The sequence below is a fragment of the Zonotrichia leucophrys genome, unplaced genomic scaffold, assembly GCF_028769735.1.
Source record: "Zonotrichia leucophrys gambelii isolate GWCS_2022_RI unplaced genomic scaffold, RI_Zleu_2.0 Scaffold_221_82808, whole genome shotgun sequence".
Classification (NCBI taxonomy): Eukaryota; Metazoa; Chordata; class Aves; order Passeriformes; family Passerellidae; genus Zonotrichia; species Zonotrichia leucophrys.
Window position 1 is genome coordinate 64474 of NW_026992426.1, and position 18335 is coordinate 82808.

Below are 18335 nucleotides of genomic sequence, written 5' to 3' on the forward strand. Positions count from 1 at the left end.
TGTGACTGCCTCTGACCACAGGGCTCTTTACCATCCCCAGAAAGCCCTGGGAGGTGTCCATGAAGCGCCTGTCTGTGCTGGTGACAGGTCTTGAAAAGCCTGGAGACTCTTGGAAAGTCCCCATGGAACCCCTCTGAGGGCCTATGACAAATCTGATCCTTAGCAGGCAACCATCACCAGCCCCTGTTGCTGTGGTCAGTTTCCATGGCAACCATCACCAGCCCCCTGTTGCTGTAGTCAGTTTCCATGGCAAATGTCAACAGCCTCCTGTTTCTATGGTCAGTTTCCATGGAAACCATCACCAGCCCCCTGTTGCTATGGTCAGTCCCTTGGCTGCTCCATGGAGACCCCATGCCAGGGGTGGTTGCCATGGACACCAGCTCAGGCCTGCAGCCAGAGCACGTTGCCATGGCAACAATTGGCAGCCCCATCCCCAGGCTCATGGGATCCCAGAACCACAGAATTGGCTGAGCTGGGAGGGACCCATCAGGATCCTCCAGTCCAACTGCTGGCCCTGCACAAGACACCCCAAAAATGCCAGCCTGGGCCTGGCAGTGTTGTCCAAACGCTGCTGAGGTTCAGAGAGCCCTGGAGCTGGGACCCTTCCCTGGGGAGCCTGGGCAGGGCCCCAGCAGCCTCTGGGCAAAAACCTTTTCCTGACATCCAACCTGAGCCTGCCCCGACTCAGCTGCAGCCATTCCCTCCACTCCTGTCCCTGGGCACCAGAGGGAAGAGGTTCCCACAGCCCCAGCCAGGGACCTGCTCCCAAGGCTTTTGCCATGGCCACCAGGGCTGGGACCAGCTGGGATGCTCGGTTTCCATGGGCCAGGGTTCAGGAATGGGACTCCACAAAATCCTGCACCTGCTAAAACTGTGCTGCCATCGCTGCCCTCCCGCCTCCCATGGAAAGCACAAAAGGCAAAGAACTAGGGTTGGGAAAAGAGCAATTTATTTGGAACAGCATGGAGATAAGAACAAATGGAACAGAAACAATATTGGTAACAGAGTGTATAAATAAAACTGTGTACAGGGAAAACTAAAACACAACTCACGGGGTCTGCCTGGCCACGTATTTCCTCCTGCCTGGAAAGGACATGTTCTCCTTAGGGTGGGAGAGAGAGAGAGAGTCCCTTTCCTGTCCCTGGCAATGACCTGAGGTGGGAGTGAATGTAATGACAGAGCCTTTGCCAGACCCTCATCATCTTCTATCCCACATCATGTCATTGGCAGGGGCAGGAAAAGGGACAGGTGTCTTCCTAGCATGGACCAGCATGAAAACTGGATCACCAGGGCTCTTCCCACCATGGATCCTCCAATTATGGATGAAGCTGTGGCAGTGCACAAAAGTCCTCCTGCATTGGGGCATTGGCAGAGCTTCCCTTACAGGTGCCTCCATTGGTGTCTGGTTTAGATAGAGATCTGGGTGAAGCTCTTCCCACACTGGGGACAGTCGTAGGGCCTCTCCCCAGTGTGGATGCGCCGGTGGGTGATGAGGGTGAAGTTGTGCTTGAAGCCCTTTCCACAGTTGGGGCAGCAGAAGGGCCTCTCATTGGTGTGAATCCGCTTATGCGAGAGGAGACTGCAGCTGCTCTGAAACCTCTTCTGACACTGGGGACACACGTAGGGCCTCTCCCCAGTGTGGATGCATTGATGGATTACAAGGTTGGATCTGTAGCTGAAGCCCTTCCCACATTCCCCACGCTCATAGGGCCATTCCCCAGTGTGGATCATCTGGTGGCTGATCAGGGTGCTGCTCTGTCTGAAGCTCTTCCCACACTCCAAGCACTTGTGGGGCTTCTCCCCATCATGAAGCTGCTCATGGACCACCAGCTCTGAGCTCTGGCTGAAGCTCTGTTCACCTTCCTGCCCCAGGGTGGGTCTTTCCTCCTCAGAGCATCCTGGACTGGGTTTGGAGCCCCTCCTCCTCATGGGAGATCTCCAGGGCTTTTCCTCCCCACTGGATTCCTGTCGCATGGAGCTGCTCAAAACAGCCTCTTCCATGAGGTTCTGCCGTGGGGATTTGTCATCCCTGATCTCGATCCTCAGCGCCTCCTCTGGAGGAGGAAGGACAAGGACAGGATGGGATTTCCCTCTGTGCCAGAGGGAAAGGGAAGGAGATCCCCCCAGTGCATCCCCGGAAGGATGGTGTTGGCAGCAGGATTGTCCTGCAGCGAGGGGATTTTCTGGGCTGGGAGATGGAGCAGGAGAGAGGGGGAAAGGGGCACTGACTTCCTCCTCACCTGCCTGTGGGTGTCCCGGGGCATCTTCCTCTTCCTTGAGGTGTCTCCCTCCATCTGGCCAAGTTTTAGGAATGAGATATTCTGTTTCAGGAGGAAAACAAGGGGTGAGCACAATGAGCTTTGTACCAGATTGAAGACAAACCTGGGGAAGAGTCTAAGTCAGAATTCCAATTCAATAACAAAATAAGGATCAAGGCAATGATAGAGAAACACTGCCTTAAACTACAGAGTCAGGATATAACCTGACACCCTGTTGGTCAGGGTGGTGGCTGCAGTCCCATTAAATGGTGGCTGCAGTCCTGTTGGAGTGATGAACGTGATTCTGTCAAAGCAGTGATCCTGTAGAAGGGTCTGGTCTTCCTCTGGAGGTCCAGTGGTGGTTATGGAGCTCTTGTCCTCTGTCAATCCAGTAGGCAAGCTGCTCCTGGTGTAGCAAGCCTCAGCTTATATCCCAGCAGGAATGCTTGGATCCTCCCCCTGGGGAGAGCATCCCACAATGGGATGATGGAATTTTATCAGTCCTGCAGTGACACTCAATGGCCCATTCACAGAAGATATCTCCCCTGGAGGGCGTTATCAGGGCTGAGTCAGGGAAGAGATAAAGAACACTGCCCCACATATTTATAGCAGTTGATGAAGATGGGGATTGAAAACATGCATTTGGTTACATCTTACATTGCAACCTGAAACAGTGGGGTAATCCCTGCTCAAGGGGTGAACACCACCCCCCTTACCCAAACTGGCTCAGGTGTAAAACCCCCTGTCTGGGAACGCCACACACACAGGGGATAATGTCACACTTGCTCTGCTCCAGGGGAGGTCTCTGTCCCTTGTCCCTTCCTCTCCCCTCTTTTCTCTTCCTTTCCATCTCTCTCTCTACCTCACATTTACTGTTCAATAAAATCCACGTTGAATGTGGTGTCATTAGCACCTTAACTGGGGCAGAGGCATCCCTAAAACAATTCGCGTAACCAGACTGTGACGTTATTTTTGCACAGTGGGTTTAGGCACTGTTCTCTCACCCCAAGTGCCTTTGACAACAGCATGGTTCCCTCCACTCAGGAGGTTGTGGTTTTTTCTGGAAGAACTCTTGGAAACTTGGACACAGTCCCTCCTTCCTCCTGGGGAACTTATGGGATTAATGATGAGGAAAATTCTTGTGTTGGGTGGCCAGTGAAAAAGAAAATATCTCGTTGTCCTTCCTTGAAAAGTTTGTTAAAATCACTGGAGGAAAGGGAGCAAATGATATCAGCGAGACTGACAAGGTTCATTCACTCCAAGATAAGGAACACAAGGCTGTTGAAAGTCCCACAAGAAGCACAGCTCAAGTAGCTACATTCCCAAATAACTCCAGTGAGGGGTCTCCGGGAGGATTTTTTGGAGAGTGTTCCGAGCCAGCAGATCCCGGACTCGAGCCCCGGATATCTCCGGGCTCCCTAAGAAGAGCTTTTTCGGGGTCAGAGGAGCAGCGATCGCCCCTCAGGAGAGTCCTGGGGGGTCCACGTGGGGATGGCCCGGTACCGATGGGGCGGGACATTGGTTTTGGGGATCCCCGTGAGAGCCAGGGTTGTGGAACTGGGGACCGCTGGGGCGGAGAGAGGGGAAGGGGCGATACCGGAGCTGGGGGATCCCCGGCAGCCCGGAGATGAGGCGGGGACCCTTTCCCTCTCTCTCCTGCTCCATCTCCCAGCCCAGCATGGCCCCCGGCTGCAGGACAACCCCACTGCTGACACCGTCCTGCCAGGGGTGCTCTGGGGGGATCCCCTTCACTCCTGCACGGAGGCAAATCCCATCCTCTCCTTGTCCTTTTTCTCCCAGAGAAGGAACTGAGGATGGAGACCAGGGAGGACAAATCCCTGTGGCAGAATCTTGTGGAAGAGGCCATCTTGGGTGGCTTCAAAGCACAGGAATCCAACGGGGAGGAAAAGCCCCAGAGATCCCACAGGAGGAGGGGCTGAAAACCCAGACCAAGATGCTCAGAGGAGGAAAGACCCACCCTGAGCCAGGAAGGCGGCCAGAGATCCAGCCAGAGCTCAGAGCTGGTGGTCCATGAGCAGCTTCATGACAGCAAGAGGCCGTATGAGTGCCTGGAGACTGGGAAGAGCTTCCAGAAGAGATTCAAACTGATCTGCCACCAGAAGATCCGCACTGGGGATCGGCCGTACGAGTGCTTGGAATGTGGGATGAGCTTCAGCCACAAGTCTGATCTGGTTGTCCACCAGAGATTCCACATTGGGGAGAGGCCCTATGAGTGTCCCTAGTGTCAGAGGAGATTTTAGACCAGCACCTACCTCCTTGTACAGTAGCAGATTCACACAGAGGAGAGGTTCTTCTGCTGCCCTGGGTGCAGGATGGGCTTCAGGCACAACTCCACCCTCGTCACCTGCTGGTGCATCCACACTGGGGGGAGGTCCTATGAATGTCTCCATGAAGGGAAGGGAAGGGAAGCCCTGTGAGAGCCCCAACTGCAGGAAGAGCTTCATGCACGTCTCCAACTCCACCCCATCAGATGACCCACATTATTCAGAGCCCTGGTGACCCACATTCCCTTTGATACACAGTGGGAAGTGGCTGGTGTTCCTTTTTCTTTGCCTCTCATTATCTTTTTATTAATCTCCCTCCATTCAAAATACTGAAAATTTTGGGGTCAAAATCAGCAATTTCATCAAAGGCATCTAAAGCCTCACATTTTACTTGTGTTTTGGGGGAATCTTGGATTCTGGGAGATATCTGAGAGGATATGGGGGGGGGTATTTGGTTTGTCTTTATTTCTTGGCAATCTAAAAGACGAGAGGGATAGATTTGTCAGCTCAAAACTGCTCAATGCCACAGAAAACTACTCAATCCCACCGCAAAATTACTCAATTACTGAGCCTCTCAGGGCAGAATAGGGTTGGAAGAGGATTGGGTGAAGTGGGATGCAAATCAGGAGGGGTGAGATGGGGCTGGGTGGGGCAGGATAGGTGGAATGGGGTTTGGGAGGTGGGAAATGGGGGAAATATGTCTTGGGAAGGGGGTCGTGATGTCCAGGAGTGGTGGGAACAGTTGGGGTTGGGACAGGGGAGGTGGGCTGGGGTCTGGAGTGAGACAGCCAAAGTTTGGGGATGATGAAGGGAGGGAGAGCCTGTCACTGAGTGAGTTTTTTAATAATCCACATTCCTGAAGAGATTTTGAGGTATCTCATGTTTCTGAGGCAGTTTTGGGGCATTCCCCAGCTCTTGGGGGTTTCCTGAGAGCAGCTCCATGGACCCCCATTGCCAGGGGTGGTTGCCTTGGGCACGAGCTCAGAGCTGTAGCCAGAGTCTGTTGCCTCGGTGCTGGAGAGCAGAGAAATGATGAACGGCCCCAGACATCTCCAGTGTGTGTTTGGGGGCAGGGAGAGTTCTGCATAGGTGGGGTGGTCACTGCCCCACCCCAGCCACTGCAGCCTCTGATGCAGCCCCAAAGTGGCTGCCAAGCCCCTGGCACCCCAAAAACCCCACCTGAGACAGGGACCAGAGCAGGTCTGGCTGTGACACGGGTGTGACACTGACACGTCCCATGGCCCCGGATCTCACAGCAGCTGAGATCCAAGGCTGACTGTGGATCTCTCTCTCCCTCTCTCTCTTCTCCTGACTTCCTCTTCTAAAAATCTGGTTAACTTGCAATTGGACAGGTTAGAGTTTGCTAAGTCAGAGATTTATGATTTACTGTAATTCCATGTTTTTTCACATATCCCAAGTATGTCATTCTCTGAAGTTTGCAACTAAAAGTTTGTTCTCCACCCTCCTGAGAAGTTTGTTGTTTTCTCCCCCTGGCCATCTGTCCTGCAGGTTGTGCCCCCTGTGCGTGCTGCTCCTCTGCCCTGGCTGGCTGCACTCGCCCATCTCGCTGTGCCCCAGCATTTCTCACCCAGTGTTTCTGTGCCCTCCCCGGGCTCCCTGCACCCAGCGCTGCCGGCTCCTGGCACACAGAGCCAGGGCAGGAGCCCACCCTGCCAAGGGGCTCTGGAGCAGGGCGGGGGCTGTGATGGTTCCATGGAGACCGAGCACAGCAACGCTGCTGAGCATTGTCCCTGCTGAGGGTCACACACTGACGGGGCACATTCCCTGCCTGCAGAGTTGCTGAGCATTGTCCCTGCTGAGGGTCACACACTGCCGGGGCACATTCCCTGCCTGCAGGATTGCTGAGCATTGTCCCTGCTGAGGGTCACACACTGCCGGGGCACATTCCCTGCCTGCAGGATTCGTGCCCGACCCAAGCACTGCACTGATGGCTCCAGTGTTGCTTTCCAACAAAAACAGGGGAAGGCAAACTGTGCAGGTCATGGTATTTTAGAGTGTCTAAAACTCACTAAGTCACCGATCTCGGAGGTGAGATACATTTGGAATAACTGGAAGGGAAAGTAGTGCAAGATGGAAAAGGGAGCATAGAAATAAATTGAGGAAAATATTTTGCATTGTTTCTTTCAATTTTCATTTCAAGCTGTTTCAGTTTTCCAGGAATCTTCTCTGTAATCCCGTCTGCTCTTTTCAAGAACCTTTCCTGGAGAATGAAGTGTAACTCCTGTTGCAAGATGTGCCACCACCTGCAGCTTCTCTTGGCTTTCCACACTGTGCGTGCGGCAGGACTCTTGCAGCAAAGCAGGACAGAGGTTTTGGGGACTTGACAGCTTGTCCTTTCTTTTCCTGGTGGACTGGGGAGTTGTGCCATTGGTGAGGTTTTCATTGTTACTGTTCCCAGGCTAAGAAAACAGGAGGTGGTACAAAGAATTGTTAGGGAATACAAGCCTGGCTGAATGCAGAGAAAGAATCTCCAGAGCCTGCAGTCACAAGTGGAAAGTTGTGTGATGATCATTCCAACCTGTCACTGGACATCTTGAAAATTATCTGGAATGTGAAAATGCTCTGACAGAGGGAGTTTAAATTCAGTGTGGATGATTCCACATCTGGTGTCTTGGTGCATAAATCAAGAGCACAATCAGTTCATTATAAGCACCAGAACAACATGGACCTCTCAGAGCAGCTGACTGAAACAATCTGAAAAGGAGAATTGCAGGGAATGACAGGGTGAACCTTGCCTGATAGAAGGGTGAATTTTTCTAATAATTACTAATCCATTCCCTCTTCTTTTGGCTTTCTTAGCAAGGCCATTTGCATCCCAGATTCCCTATGAAGTGAGAAGCCTGTGCTTGTGGAAGTGGCTGAAAGATGCCCTGCTCCTCTGCAGGGACACTCAGGCTGAAACAGAAGCTGGAGCCCTGTCTGGGGAAGCCTCCTCTGAGCTGGAAATTGTGCCGTGCTGGGAGAGGAGGAGGAGGGGGAGAAGGCTGGCGCTGTGTGGCAGGAGCAGGAGGTTTGGGCTGCAGGACATTCCGTCTGCACCACTGCCCCGCAATGGGCGGCCGTGCCCAGGGCTCTGGGCCTGGCCCCGCGTGCGCTGAGCTCCCTGGGCTGGGCTCAGGTTCCCGCTGGGACTGGGCAGAGCCTGGGCTCAAACTGGGGGCAGCAGCAGTGCAAAACACCTCTGGGCATCTGCGTTTCCTGCTACTGGGAAGGAGCAATGAAGCGAGTTGAGAAGTTCTGGTTTCTGTTTCTCCGGCTGGATTTTTTGATTTAATTCCACATTGCAGAGGCAAATTCTGTGACAGCCTCTGTCAGCTTATTCTATTTCAACAACGCCAGCAACAGGGCTCTGTTTGAGCCCTGCAAATGTGGCCTGTGAAGCTTTAATTCCCCTCTTCTTAGTGTTCAGGCGCTGGTGAGCATTCCAGTATCTGCTGATCTTTATGCCTGTGACAAAAATACGGACTTCACCGTCATGAAAGCACCATGGGTAGCACCAACTGAAAGAGGCACTTGCATTTTTATGGATAAAATTCAGGTTGCAAGCAGAAGAGGGCCAGGAGCAGCCATGATCTGCAATTCCCAAGGCAAAGGCACCAGCAGCCTCCTGCTCTCAGCTCAGGGTGAGTAAAAGAGCACTGAAAACAGCGCTGGAACCCGATCCTTTCTTCCTCTGAGGGCTGGCTCAGGGCAGCACAGGCAGGCCCTGAGCAGTCAGGGCTGTGTGTGGGTGCTGGTTGCTGTGCTCCAGAATTGAGCTGGAAAAAGCCCTTGGGAGCCGAGGCAGGAGCAGGCGGGAAGGGGCCGGCGCTGCTGCTGCTCCTGGCCGGGAGCCCCGGCTGGGCCGGGCCGGCGCCCCCTGCGCTGCGGCTGCTGCTGCTGCCAGAGCCGGGCGGGACTCGGGGACAGGGAACGGACACGGGGGGACAGCAAAGGCCTGGCGGCTGCAGGGATGGTGGCACTGGGGCCGGGGCCAGCACAGAGCTTCAGCCCGCAGTTAACCCCGAGGGAAACGCTGGGGAAAGGCTCCATTTCAGCCTTTCTGCACTCGTGGCTGTGAAGGGACTGAAATGAAAGCAGAACAAGTAGGGCCCAACCTGTTCTCCTGCCTTGGGTGGAGCCCCGGGCCTGAGGCTGAGAGGGGCTGTGAGGGGCCATGAGGGGATGTGAGGGGCCATCAGTCATGAGGTGCCATGAAGGGCCTTGAGAGGCCATGATGGGCCATGGGGAACTCTGAGAGGCCATAGGGGTCTGTGAGGGGCTGTTGGAAGCCAGACACCTCATGGAACCAAGGGTCCATCATGTCCCAGCAGGTCTTTGTGGAACCAAAGGGACCATGGTGACGCTATGGAGCCTCACGGTACCACAGGTCCATTGTTACGCAGCAGCCACAGAAAGGTTTGCAGAACCAAGGAGATCATTGTGACACTGCACAACTGCGCAAATCTGTGAGCCTACCAGGGAAAAGGCAGTAGCAATGCCCTGGAAAGACACACCACAGGCTCTGGGCACTCCTCACAGCTCAGGGTGAGAAAAGAGACTTCCCCGTGGTGCTCTGCAGCACTGTGTTAATTTGTCCCAGTTCTGTCCTCTCTATTGGCCTTCTCTACCCCTTTTACACGAATATGTTCATGTTCTGGTGAGTTCTCCCTTCCCATTGGTGTGTAACTCTCTCCATCTACCCTGGCATTCCCTACTGGTCCCTTCCCTGTGTACCACCCCTGAGCCCTCAGAGCATTGGATCTCTGGTGCTCTCCATTGCACCCTCTTTCCCTCCATTTATAACCTGGACAGTCCTTTCTCTTTGGCCTCTGGACACTTTCAGCGTTTCTCTCTCTCTCTGTGTGTGTGTGTGTGTTTGTGTGTCTGTATGTATCTGTGTGTCTGTATGTCTGTGTGCTGTTGCTCTCATGGTTCCTACCCATTGGCACAAGACTCTCTCGGGGAAGATTGTATCCAGACCACCTAAGACTGTAGCAATAACTCATTTTTTTCATTTACTCTGTGGTGTAAATGAACCATTCTGTCTAATCATGATCAGAAAAAATCAGAGCTGTATTTATAGAAATTTATCGGGTATTCTATGATTAATCCTGTGGGACAAATAGCGTTTAAGTTCAATTCCAATGTCCAATCTTTTACACCTTTGACAAAGTCTGGGGCTTGGATTGGATACAGCTGTTCCCATTCTCCTCTCTTAGAAGGAATTTTAGAAGTCTAAGGGCCCTGCACAAGTTTGAGGATCCATGGTGGCTGTTTCAGTTCCACACCATGTCATTGACAGGAGAAGGAATAGGGGCAGGTGTCTTCCCAGCATGGATCACAGGGAACATGGATCACCAGGTACTTTCCAACATTAGACCTCCATGGGGGATGAAGCTGGAGCAGTGCACAAAGCTCCTTCTGCAGTTGGGGCATTCGCAGGACTTCCCTTACTGGTGACTCTGTTGGTGTTTTGTTAACTTCGAGCTCTGGGTAAAGCTCTTCCCACACTGGGGACACTCATAGGGCCTCTCCCCAGTGTGAACGTGTTGGTGCCTGATGAGTTCTGACCTGTAGCTGAAGCCCTTCCTACACTCCCCACACTTGTAGGGCCATTCCCCAGTGTGGATCATCTGGTGCTGGATCAGGGTGCTGCTCAGCCTGAAGCTCTTCCCACACTCCAAGCACTTGTAGGGTTTCTCCCCATCATGAAGCTGCCCATGAGCCACCAGCTCTGAGCTCTGGCTGAAGCTCTGTCCACCTTCCTGGCTCAGGGTGGGTCTTTCCTCCTCAGAGCACCCTGGGCTGGCTTTGGACCCCCTCCTCCTGTGAGATCTCTGGGGATTTTCCTCCCCAGTGGAATTCTGCACTGGGAGTCATTCAAAATGGCCTCTTCAACGAGGTTCTGCTGTGGGGATTTGCCCTCCCGGGTCTCCATCCTCAGCTTCTTGTCTGGGGGAGGAAGGACAAGGAGAAGATGGGATTTGCCCCAACGCCAGAGGGAAGGGGAAGGAGATTCCCCCCAGTGCATCCCCATAAGGATGGGGTTGTCCTACAGCCAGGGGCTATGCTGGCCTGGGAGATGGAGGAGGAGAGAGGGGAAAATGGGCACTGGCTTCCTTCTCACCTGCCTGGGCTTCCTGGGGCATGTTCTTTTTCCTTGCAGCCACCTCCTCCATCTGGCAAGGTTTGGGGATGGGAAATCCTGTTTTGGGAGGAAAACAACAGATGAGCACATTGTTTTTTATACTGGTTTGAAGGCAATTCTGGGGAGGATCTAAGCCAGTATTACAATTTAATAAGAAAATTAAGATCAAGGCAATGATACAGAAACAGTGCCTTAAACTGACAGGGTCAGGATATAACCTGCTGGTCAGGGTCGTGGAAGCCGTCCCATTAAATGGTGGCTGCAGTCCTGTTGGAGTGAAGAACGTGATTCTGTCAAAGCAGTGATCCTGTAGAAGGATTTGGTCTTTCTCTGAAGGTCCAGTGGTGGTTATGGAGCTCTTGTCCTATTGGAATCCAGCAGGCAAGGTGCTCCTGGTATAGCAAGACTCACCTTATATCAAGGTAGGAATGCTTGGATCCTCCCCCTGGGTGGAGCATCCCACAATGGGATGATGGAATTTTATCAGTCCTATGGTGACATTCAATCGCCCATTAGCACAAGGTATCTCCCCTGGAGGGCGTTATCAGGGGTGAGTCATGGAAGAGATAAAGAACACTGCCCCACTTGTTCATAGCAGTTTATCAAGATGGTGATGGAAAACATGCATTTTATTACATCTTGCATTGCAGCCTGAAGCAGTGGGGTAATCCCTGCTCAGGGGGTGAACACCTCCCCTCTTACCCAAACTGGCCCAGGTGTAAAACCCCCACCCTGGGAAGGCCACACACACAGGGGACAGTGTCACACTTGGCCCCCTCCAGGGGAGGGCTCTGTCCCTGTCACTCCATTGCTCTCTCCCCCCTTTTCTCTTTCCTTCCATCTCTCTCTCTACCTCACATTTACTGTTTAATAAAATTCATTTTGGATTTGGTCTCATTAGCATCTTAATTGGGGCAGAGGCATCTCTCTAACAATTTTCTTAACCAGATTGTGACATTATTTTGGCACAGTGAGTTTAGGCACTGTTGTCTGACCTCAAGTGCCTTTGACAACAGCATGGTTCCCTTCTGTGAGGAGGTTGTGGTTCTTTCTGAAGGAACTCTTGGAAACTTTTAAACAGTCCCTCCTTCCTCCTTTGGAACTTATGGGAGAAATGATGAGGAAAATGGCTGTTGTGGGTGGCCACTGAAAAAAAAAAAAATTTGTTGTCCTTCCTTGAAAAGTTGGTTAAAATCACTGGAGGAGAGGGAAAAAAATGATATCAGATAGACTGATAAAGTTCATTTACTCCAAGGTGAGGAACACAAGTCTGTTGAAAGTCCTACAGGAAGCCGAGCTCAAGTAGCTAAATTCCCAAATAACTCCAACCTGGGGCCTCCAGAAAGATTTTTTTGGAGAGTGTTCAGAGCAGGCAAATCCTGGACTGAAGCCCCGGATATCTCCAGGCTCCCTAAGAGGAGCTTTTTTGGGGGCAGAGGAGCTGCGATCGCCCCTCGGGAGTGTCCCAGGTGGTCCACGTGGGGATGGCCCGGTACCAACGGGGCAGGACATTGGTTTTGGGGATCCCCGTGAGAGCTGGGGCTGTGGAACGGGGACCCCCGGGGCAGGGAGAGGGGAAGGGGCAATACCGGAGCTGGGGGACCCCTGGCAGCCCGGAGATGAGGCGGGGACGGGACCCTCTGACCCTGACAGGGGTGTGTCCTGGGGTGACTTCATGATGCTCGTACCCCCATTGTTCTGTTTAGCCCAGAAATGAGTTCTGCACCTTTAATGCTGGTTCTGAGCGTGAAGTGTAGGAAGAAGAAGCGGCAGCCCTTTTTCAGAAACTGCACTCCTCCACATTACGGCTCCTGGATGGACAGGATGGACAGACAGACAGCGGGACAGAGCTCTCTTTTGCTATTAGTTAGTTTTTAGCTCACTGAAGAAGAGAAGTTCCCTGGACTGCTCTTTTTCTTTTTCTTTTTTTTTCTTTTTCTTTTTCTTTGGAGCTGTTTAAACCTGCTCTGGACTGAACACCCAGAACATCACCAGCAGCTCGCACCTGTGGCCCACTGGGTTAGGCCTGGGCCACGGAATTTCCAGCACTGGGGCGACTGATAAGAGACTGATAAGAGACTGAGTGAGCTGAGCTACTTCCCACAGGGGGACTTTGTGAGTTTGTAACCTCTTTATGTTTTATTGTTTAATATTGTTCATTTGTTGTGTTGGTGAATGCTTTGCCTGTTAAATAAAGAGGTTTTTTCCACTTTTCTCCAAGGAAATATTTTCCTGAACCAGCTGGGGGAGGAGCTGCTTGAATCTGCTTTCTAGAGGAAACCTCTTTTGGAGGTTTTCTCCCAAACTTGCCCTAAACCAGTGTAGGATGGTGGGGAGAGGGGGGAGCCCCAAGTGGCTGGATTGGGGGGAGGCTGGAGAGGGGGAACCCAAAACCCCCCAGAATCTGTAAGCAGGACTCTGGAGAAGGGGGATGCCCAGGACCCATGAGATCCCCAGCAGCCCTGAGATGGGGGACCACCAGAACAACAGAGGAATGAGACTTGAAAGAGGGAACTCCTGGTGGCTTTTTTGATTCACTCTTGATTTTTGGAGGTTTTTATGGGCATTAGGTGAATTGTAGAGATGAACTTGGGTGAGAGGAATCCTCAGCACAAGGCATTCACACCTTGTTTTTCTCCAAACCAGGATTTTCCCCAAACCATCCCGCAGTGACATCCCCCCTGTACTGCTCTGGGTAAGCTTAGTCCCAAACCTCACCCTAATCCTGGTCTCAGTCTCACTCCACATATAGACACACTCCAGCTCTGTATTTAATCACATCCCAGTCCCAGACTCGACTAGCCCCAGACCCAATCTCAACCCCAGCCCTAAAGCCAATCCCATGTCTAGCCATAACCCCCATCCCAGCTCTAATCCAAATCTCATTCCAAACTCCAAGCCCAGCCCCAATTCCTGCCACTTCCTAAACCCTCAGCCCCAAACCAAATCTCAGGTTCAGCCCTTCTGGGGGTTAGGGAGTGTCTCTGTCCCTCTGACCCCGATGATGTTTGGGTGGGGTCACAGCAGGACTGAGAGGGACAGAGACCCCCCCGGCCTCCCCAGGTGTGAGAAGGTTGGAGAGCCCCCCCAGCCCCGAGCAGCCTCAGCGGTGAGAGGGACACAGAGCCCCTGGTCCCCAGCCCTGCACAGGCATTGCCTGAGGCCAGAGGGATGGAGACCCCCTGAGCATCCCCCAGGGTGAGGGGACAGAGACCCCCGAGCATCCCCTGGGCTGAGAGGGACAGAGACTGCCCCGAGCACCCCCTGGCACAGGGGTGAGAGGGAGGGGGATCCCCCAGGCATTTCCTGACAAGGGACAGAGACCTCCCCCGGGGCAGGACAAGTGTGACATTGTCCCCTGTGTGTGTGGCCTTCCCAGGGTGGGGGTTTTACACCTGAACCAGTTTGGGTAAGGGGGGTGGTGATCATCCCCTGAGCAGGGATTACCCCACTCTTTCATGTTGCAATGTAAAATATAACCAAATGCATGTTTTCAATCACCATCTTCAAAAACTGCTATAAATATGTGGGGCAGTGTTCTTTATCTCTTCCATGACTCACCCCTGATAACGCCCTCCAGGGAAGATATCTTCTGTGAATGGGCCATTGAGTGTCACTGCAGGAATGATAAAATTCCATTTCCTACTGGTCCCTTTCCAGTGTACCACCCATTGTGGGATGCTCTGCCCAGGGGGAAGAACCAAGCATTTCTACCTGGATATAAACTGAGCCTTGCAACACCAGCAGCAGCTTGCCTACTGGATTCCCAGAGGACAAGAGCTCCATAACCATCACTGGACCTTCAGAGGAAGACCAGACCCTTCTACAGGATCACTGCTTTGACAGAATCACCTTCATCACTCCAACAGGACTGAAGCCACCATTTAATGGGACTGCTGCCACCACCCTGACCAACAGAGTGTCAGGCTATATCCTGACTCTGTCAGTTTAAGGCAGTTTTTCTCTATCATTGCCTTGATCTTCATTTTCTTACTAAATTGTAATTCTCGCTTAGACTCTCCCCTAGGTTTGCCTTCATACCAGTTCAAAAGACAATGTACTCACCGCTTGTCTTCTTCCCAAACCAGTATTTCCTATTCCCAAACCTTGATTGGACAAAGGAGGAGGCTGCGAAGAACAGGAAGGAACCCTGGGATACCTAGGCAGGTGAGGAGGAAGTCAGTGCTCCTTTCCCCATCTCTCCTGCTCCATCTCCCAGCCCAGCATGGCCCCCGGAACAAAAGACAATGTGAGCACCCTTTGTTTTCTTCTCAGAACAGGATTTCCCATTCCCAAATATTGATTGGATGGAGGAGAAGGCTGTGATGAACAGGAAGGAGCCCTGGGATACCCAGGCAGGTGAGGAGGAAGCCAGTGTCCCTTTCCCCCTCTCTCCTGCTCCATCTCCCAGCCCAGAAAATCCCCTTGCTGCAGGACAACCCTGCTGCCAACACCATCCTTCCGGGGATGCACTGGGGGGATCTCCTTCCCTTTCCCTCTGGCACAGAGGCAAATCCCATCCTCTCCTTGTCCTTCCTCCCCCAGAGAAGGAGCTGAGGATGGAGACCATGGAGGAAAAATCCCCACAGCAGAACCTCATGGAAAAAGCCATTTTGAGTGACTCCACAGTGAAGAATTCCACTGGGGAGGAAAATCCCCAGAGATCCCACAGGACGAGGAGCTGCAAAGCCAGCCCAGGGTGCTCTGAGGAGGAAAGACCCACCCTGAGCCAGGAAAGTGGACAGAGCTTCAGCCAGAGCTTGGAGCTGGTGGACCATGGGCAGCTTCATGATCGGTGGAAGCCCTACAAGTGCTTGAAATGTGGGAAGAGCTTCAGGCTGAGCAGCACCCTGATCCAGCACCAGATGATCCACACTGGGGAGAGGCCCTACGAGTGTCCCCAGTGTGGGAAGAGCTTTACCTAGAGCTCTGCCTTGACCAGTCACCAACGGAGACACCGGTAAGGGAAGCCCTGCGAGTGCCCCAGTGCAGGAAGAGCTTTGTGCCCTGCTCCTGCTTCAGCCCCCATGGGAAAACTCATGTTGGTCAGAGCCCTGGTGACCCACATTCCCAGTGATCTGTGTTGGGAAGACATTGGGCTGGTTATCCTTTTTGTTTGGCTCTAAATTTCTCTGGATTTATCGTATAAAAACACCTGAAATAGGACTAAAAAGAAAGTAATTGATTAAAGATGCCTAAGGTCTCACCATTTCACAGCTATTTCAGGTGGAATTTATAGTTTAAAGCTATATTCTGGGGAATTGGTGGGTTCTTGGGGGATTTCAGACAGTGTTCTCCGTACCTTTACAGTCCAGAAGTCATAATGGATTGATCTGTCACCTCAGAATGACTCAGTCCCACTGAAAACACCTCAATATTACCCCAAAAAGCCTCAATCCCACATCAAAATGGCTTGTTCCAACCTCAAAAAAACTCAGTCCCACGTCAAGATATTTCAATTTCACAGCCTCCAGGGTGAGATGGGGTTGGAAAGAGATTGGGAGAAGTGGCATCCAAATTTGGAGAAGTGGGATTGGGATTGTGTGGGGCTGGGTGTGTGGGATGTGTTTTAATATTAAATAAACCTTTTAAGAATTATTGATTTCTGTCCGATTTATTTTCTATCAGTTCAGTTTTGTTTTTCAGAGTGCCACCTTCTCAGCTGATTGTGTTTGTGCCCTCCTTTCTATTCTGCCTTTCTTTCCCTGCTCTGTTTGTCTCTGAGTGTCTCCCTTGATCCAGGGCAGCTCCCACAAAAGACCCTGCCCTGATTTAATTCCCAATCCATTAGCTACAACAACCATGGGTGAAGTTATGAAGGCTGGCTGTGAAATGTCACTGTAAGATCTTGCTCCACCTGGCTTTTGGCTCCTTCTTAAGAGCTTTGCCTTCAGAGGCAGGAACATATTTTCCTGGTTGGGAACTGCAATTCCAGCCCCTGGGAGTGTGTGCTGTGGATCCCAGAGGGGCATTCCCGAGGCTCCCAGGGCACTGCTCCTGCCGTGCCTCCCAAGGAGCTGTGCAGGGCCAGGGGACAAGGTCCAGCAGCTCTGTTGGTTCTGCAGTGCCACAAGGGCCCCTGGTTCCATGAGTTTCCATACTGCCAACAGGGGTTCCTTGGTTCCCATGATGCCCTGCTGTGTCACCATGGATATTTGGTGCCATGAAGTTCTTCAGTGTCACAATGGCCTCCCTCGCTCCATGAGGTTCCACAGTGTCAGAATGGCCTCCTTGAATGGGCAGTGTCACCATGGACCATTGGCTCCATGCAGCCCCACTGGGCCACCATGGACTCCTTGGTTCCATGAGGTCCTGGGGGCATCTCCATGGTCTCCTTGGATCCACAGTGTCACAATGGACCACTGGATCCACGTGGCCCTGCTGGGTCACCATGGCCCCTTGGTTCCATGGCACCCCAGGGCCACAATTGACTCCTTGCTTCTACGTCACCCTCTCAGTGCCAAAATGGCCCCTTTACTCCATGAGGAACACAAAATTTTTATAGAAACATTGAGCAAATCTGCTTAATACACCTGGGAACATCTGTTTGCATTCAAGAGAGAGGTTAAAGGTGAGGATGGCACCAGCAGCTTCCATCTGCAACAGAGATCCAGGGAAAGGACAGGGACAGAGAATTCAGCTGCAAGACTCAGAGAATTCTGCTTACAGAGATCATTTCTGCTCACACTGTCCCTTTTAGAAAGGTGACACCATTCCAGGCAGCCTGGACTGAGCAGGTGGTTCCTGAGTGGGGTTAGTTGTTCAGGAAACCTGCTCAGGCTTTTCCATTCTTTCCTTCCCAACAGGAAAACTTCTCCTGAGCCTGTGTGCAGGTACAGCCCTGAGGAGAGCAGGTGGGATGTGGTGCAATGGGCTGGGACATGGAGCTGCAGAGCTAAGGGACAAGGTTCTGCTGCAGGGCACAGGGATGTCAGTGCCAGGTGGGCCATGTCAGACATGGTGAGGCTGGAGGTGAGGAGCAGCTTGTCCAAACAGGGTCAGCCTCAAGGGGCTCATTCTTCTCTGTGGCCAGACTTCCTAAGGAGACATTCAGCATTAGGATCACCTGAGGAATGCTTCTATCAGCTCTTCTTTAAACTGAAAATTAAAAATACTCACTTGATTAAAGAAAGCAAGTCATGAGGTGCACTTTGAAATCTTCATTATTAATGCAACTCCAAACTGACTCCAATCAGCTGCACAAGCCCTGGCGTCCTGAAGGAAGAAAGAGACCCCAAGGGCTTTCTGTATTTTATTGAGCCACATAGTAGATTTAGGGCTGAGTCGAGGACCATCAGGCACTGAGAGAAGGCTGAAGAAGCTTCCCAAGAAATCAGAAGCAAAGCTCCAAGTCCCTTGGAGCATCACTGGGCCCCACTGAGGGCAGGGAGTGTCAAAGGCTCCCCAGACACTGCTGAGAGCAAATCCTTGAGGCAAGGATTGCAGAGTGCCAAAGGCTCTGAGCAGGGAACTGCAATGCTGAGCAAGGCCTGGGCTGGCTGGGGGAAGCAGAAAGGCCAAGGCCTGAGCCCAGCCTGGGACAGCAGGGCCTGTCCCTCAGGGCTGGCGCAGGGCTGTTTGTAGGGCACTGGGATGTGAGGGGCAGCAAGGACAAATGCCATAAACCTGTGTGACACTCCA

At 52.4% G+C, this 18335-nt stretch overlaps 1 protein-coding gene across 1 annotated transcript; it reads right to left on the reverse strand.

Annotated features, from left to right (window-relative positions):
- Positions 1 to 1407: 1407 nt before the first annotated feature.
- On the reverse strand, positions 1408 to 10725 carry LOC135461212 (zinc finger protein 239-like). Its single transcript, XM_064738208.1, has 4 exons — positions 10674 to 10725; positions 10417 to 10498; positions 10056 to 10327; positions 1408 to 1859 (listed from the first exon to the last, which is right to left on the reverse strand). The coding sequence occupies exons 1-4, from the start codon at positions 10723 to 10725 to the stop codon at positions 1408 to 1410; spliced, it is 858 nt and encodes a 285-aa protein (XP_064594278.1).
- Positions 10726 to 18335: the final 7610 nt, after the last annotated feature.

Coding starts and splice junctions, on each gene's coding strand:
- LOC135461212 (XM_064738208.1), bottom strand. CDS start 10,725: ATGGAGGAGGTGGCTGCAAGGAAAAAGAACATGCCCCAGGAAGCCCAG. Junction 10,328..10,416: donor GCCATTTTGAATGACTCCCA/GTGCAGAATTCC, acceptor TGAGGAGGAAAG/ACCCACCCTGAGCCAGGAAG. Junction 1,860..10,055: donor GCCCTATGAGTGTCCCCAGT/GTGGGAAGAGCT, acceptor TGGGGCAGGAAG/GTGAACAGAGCTTCAGCCAG.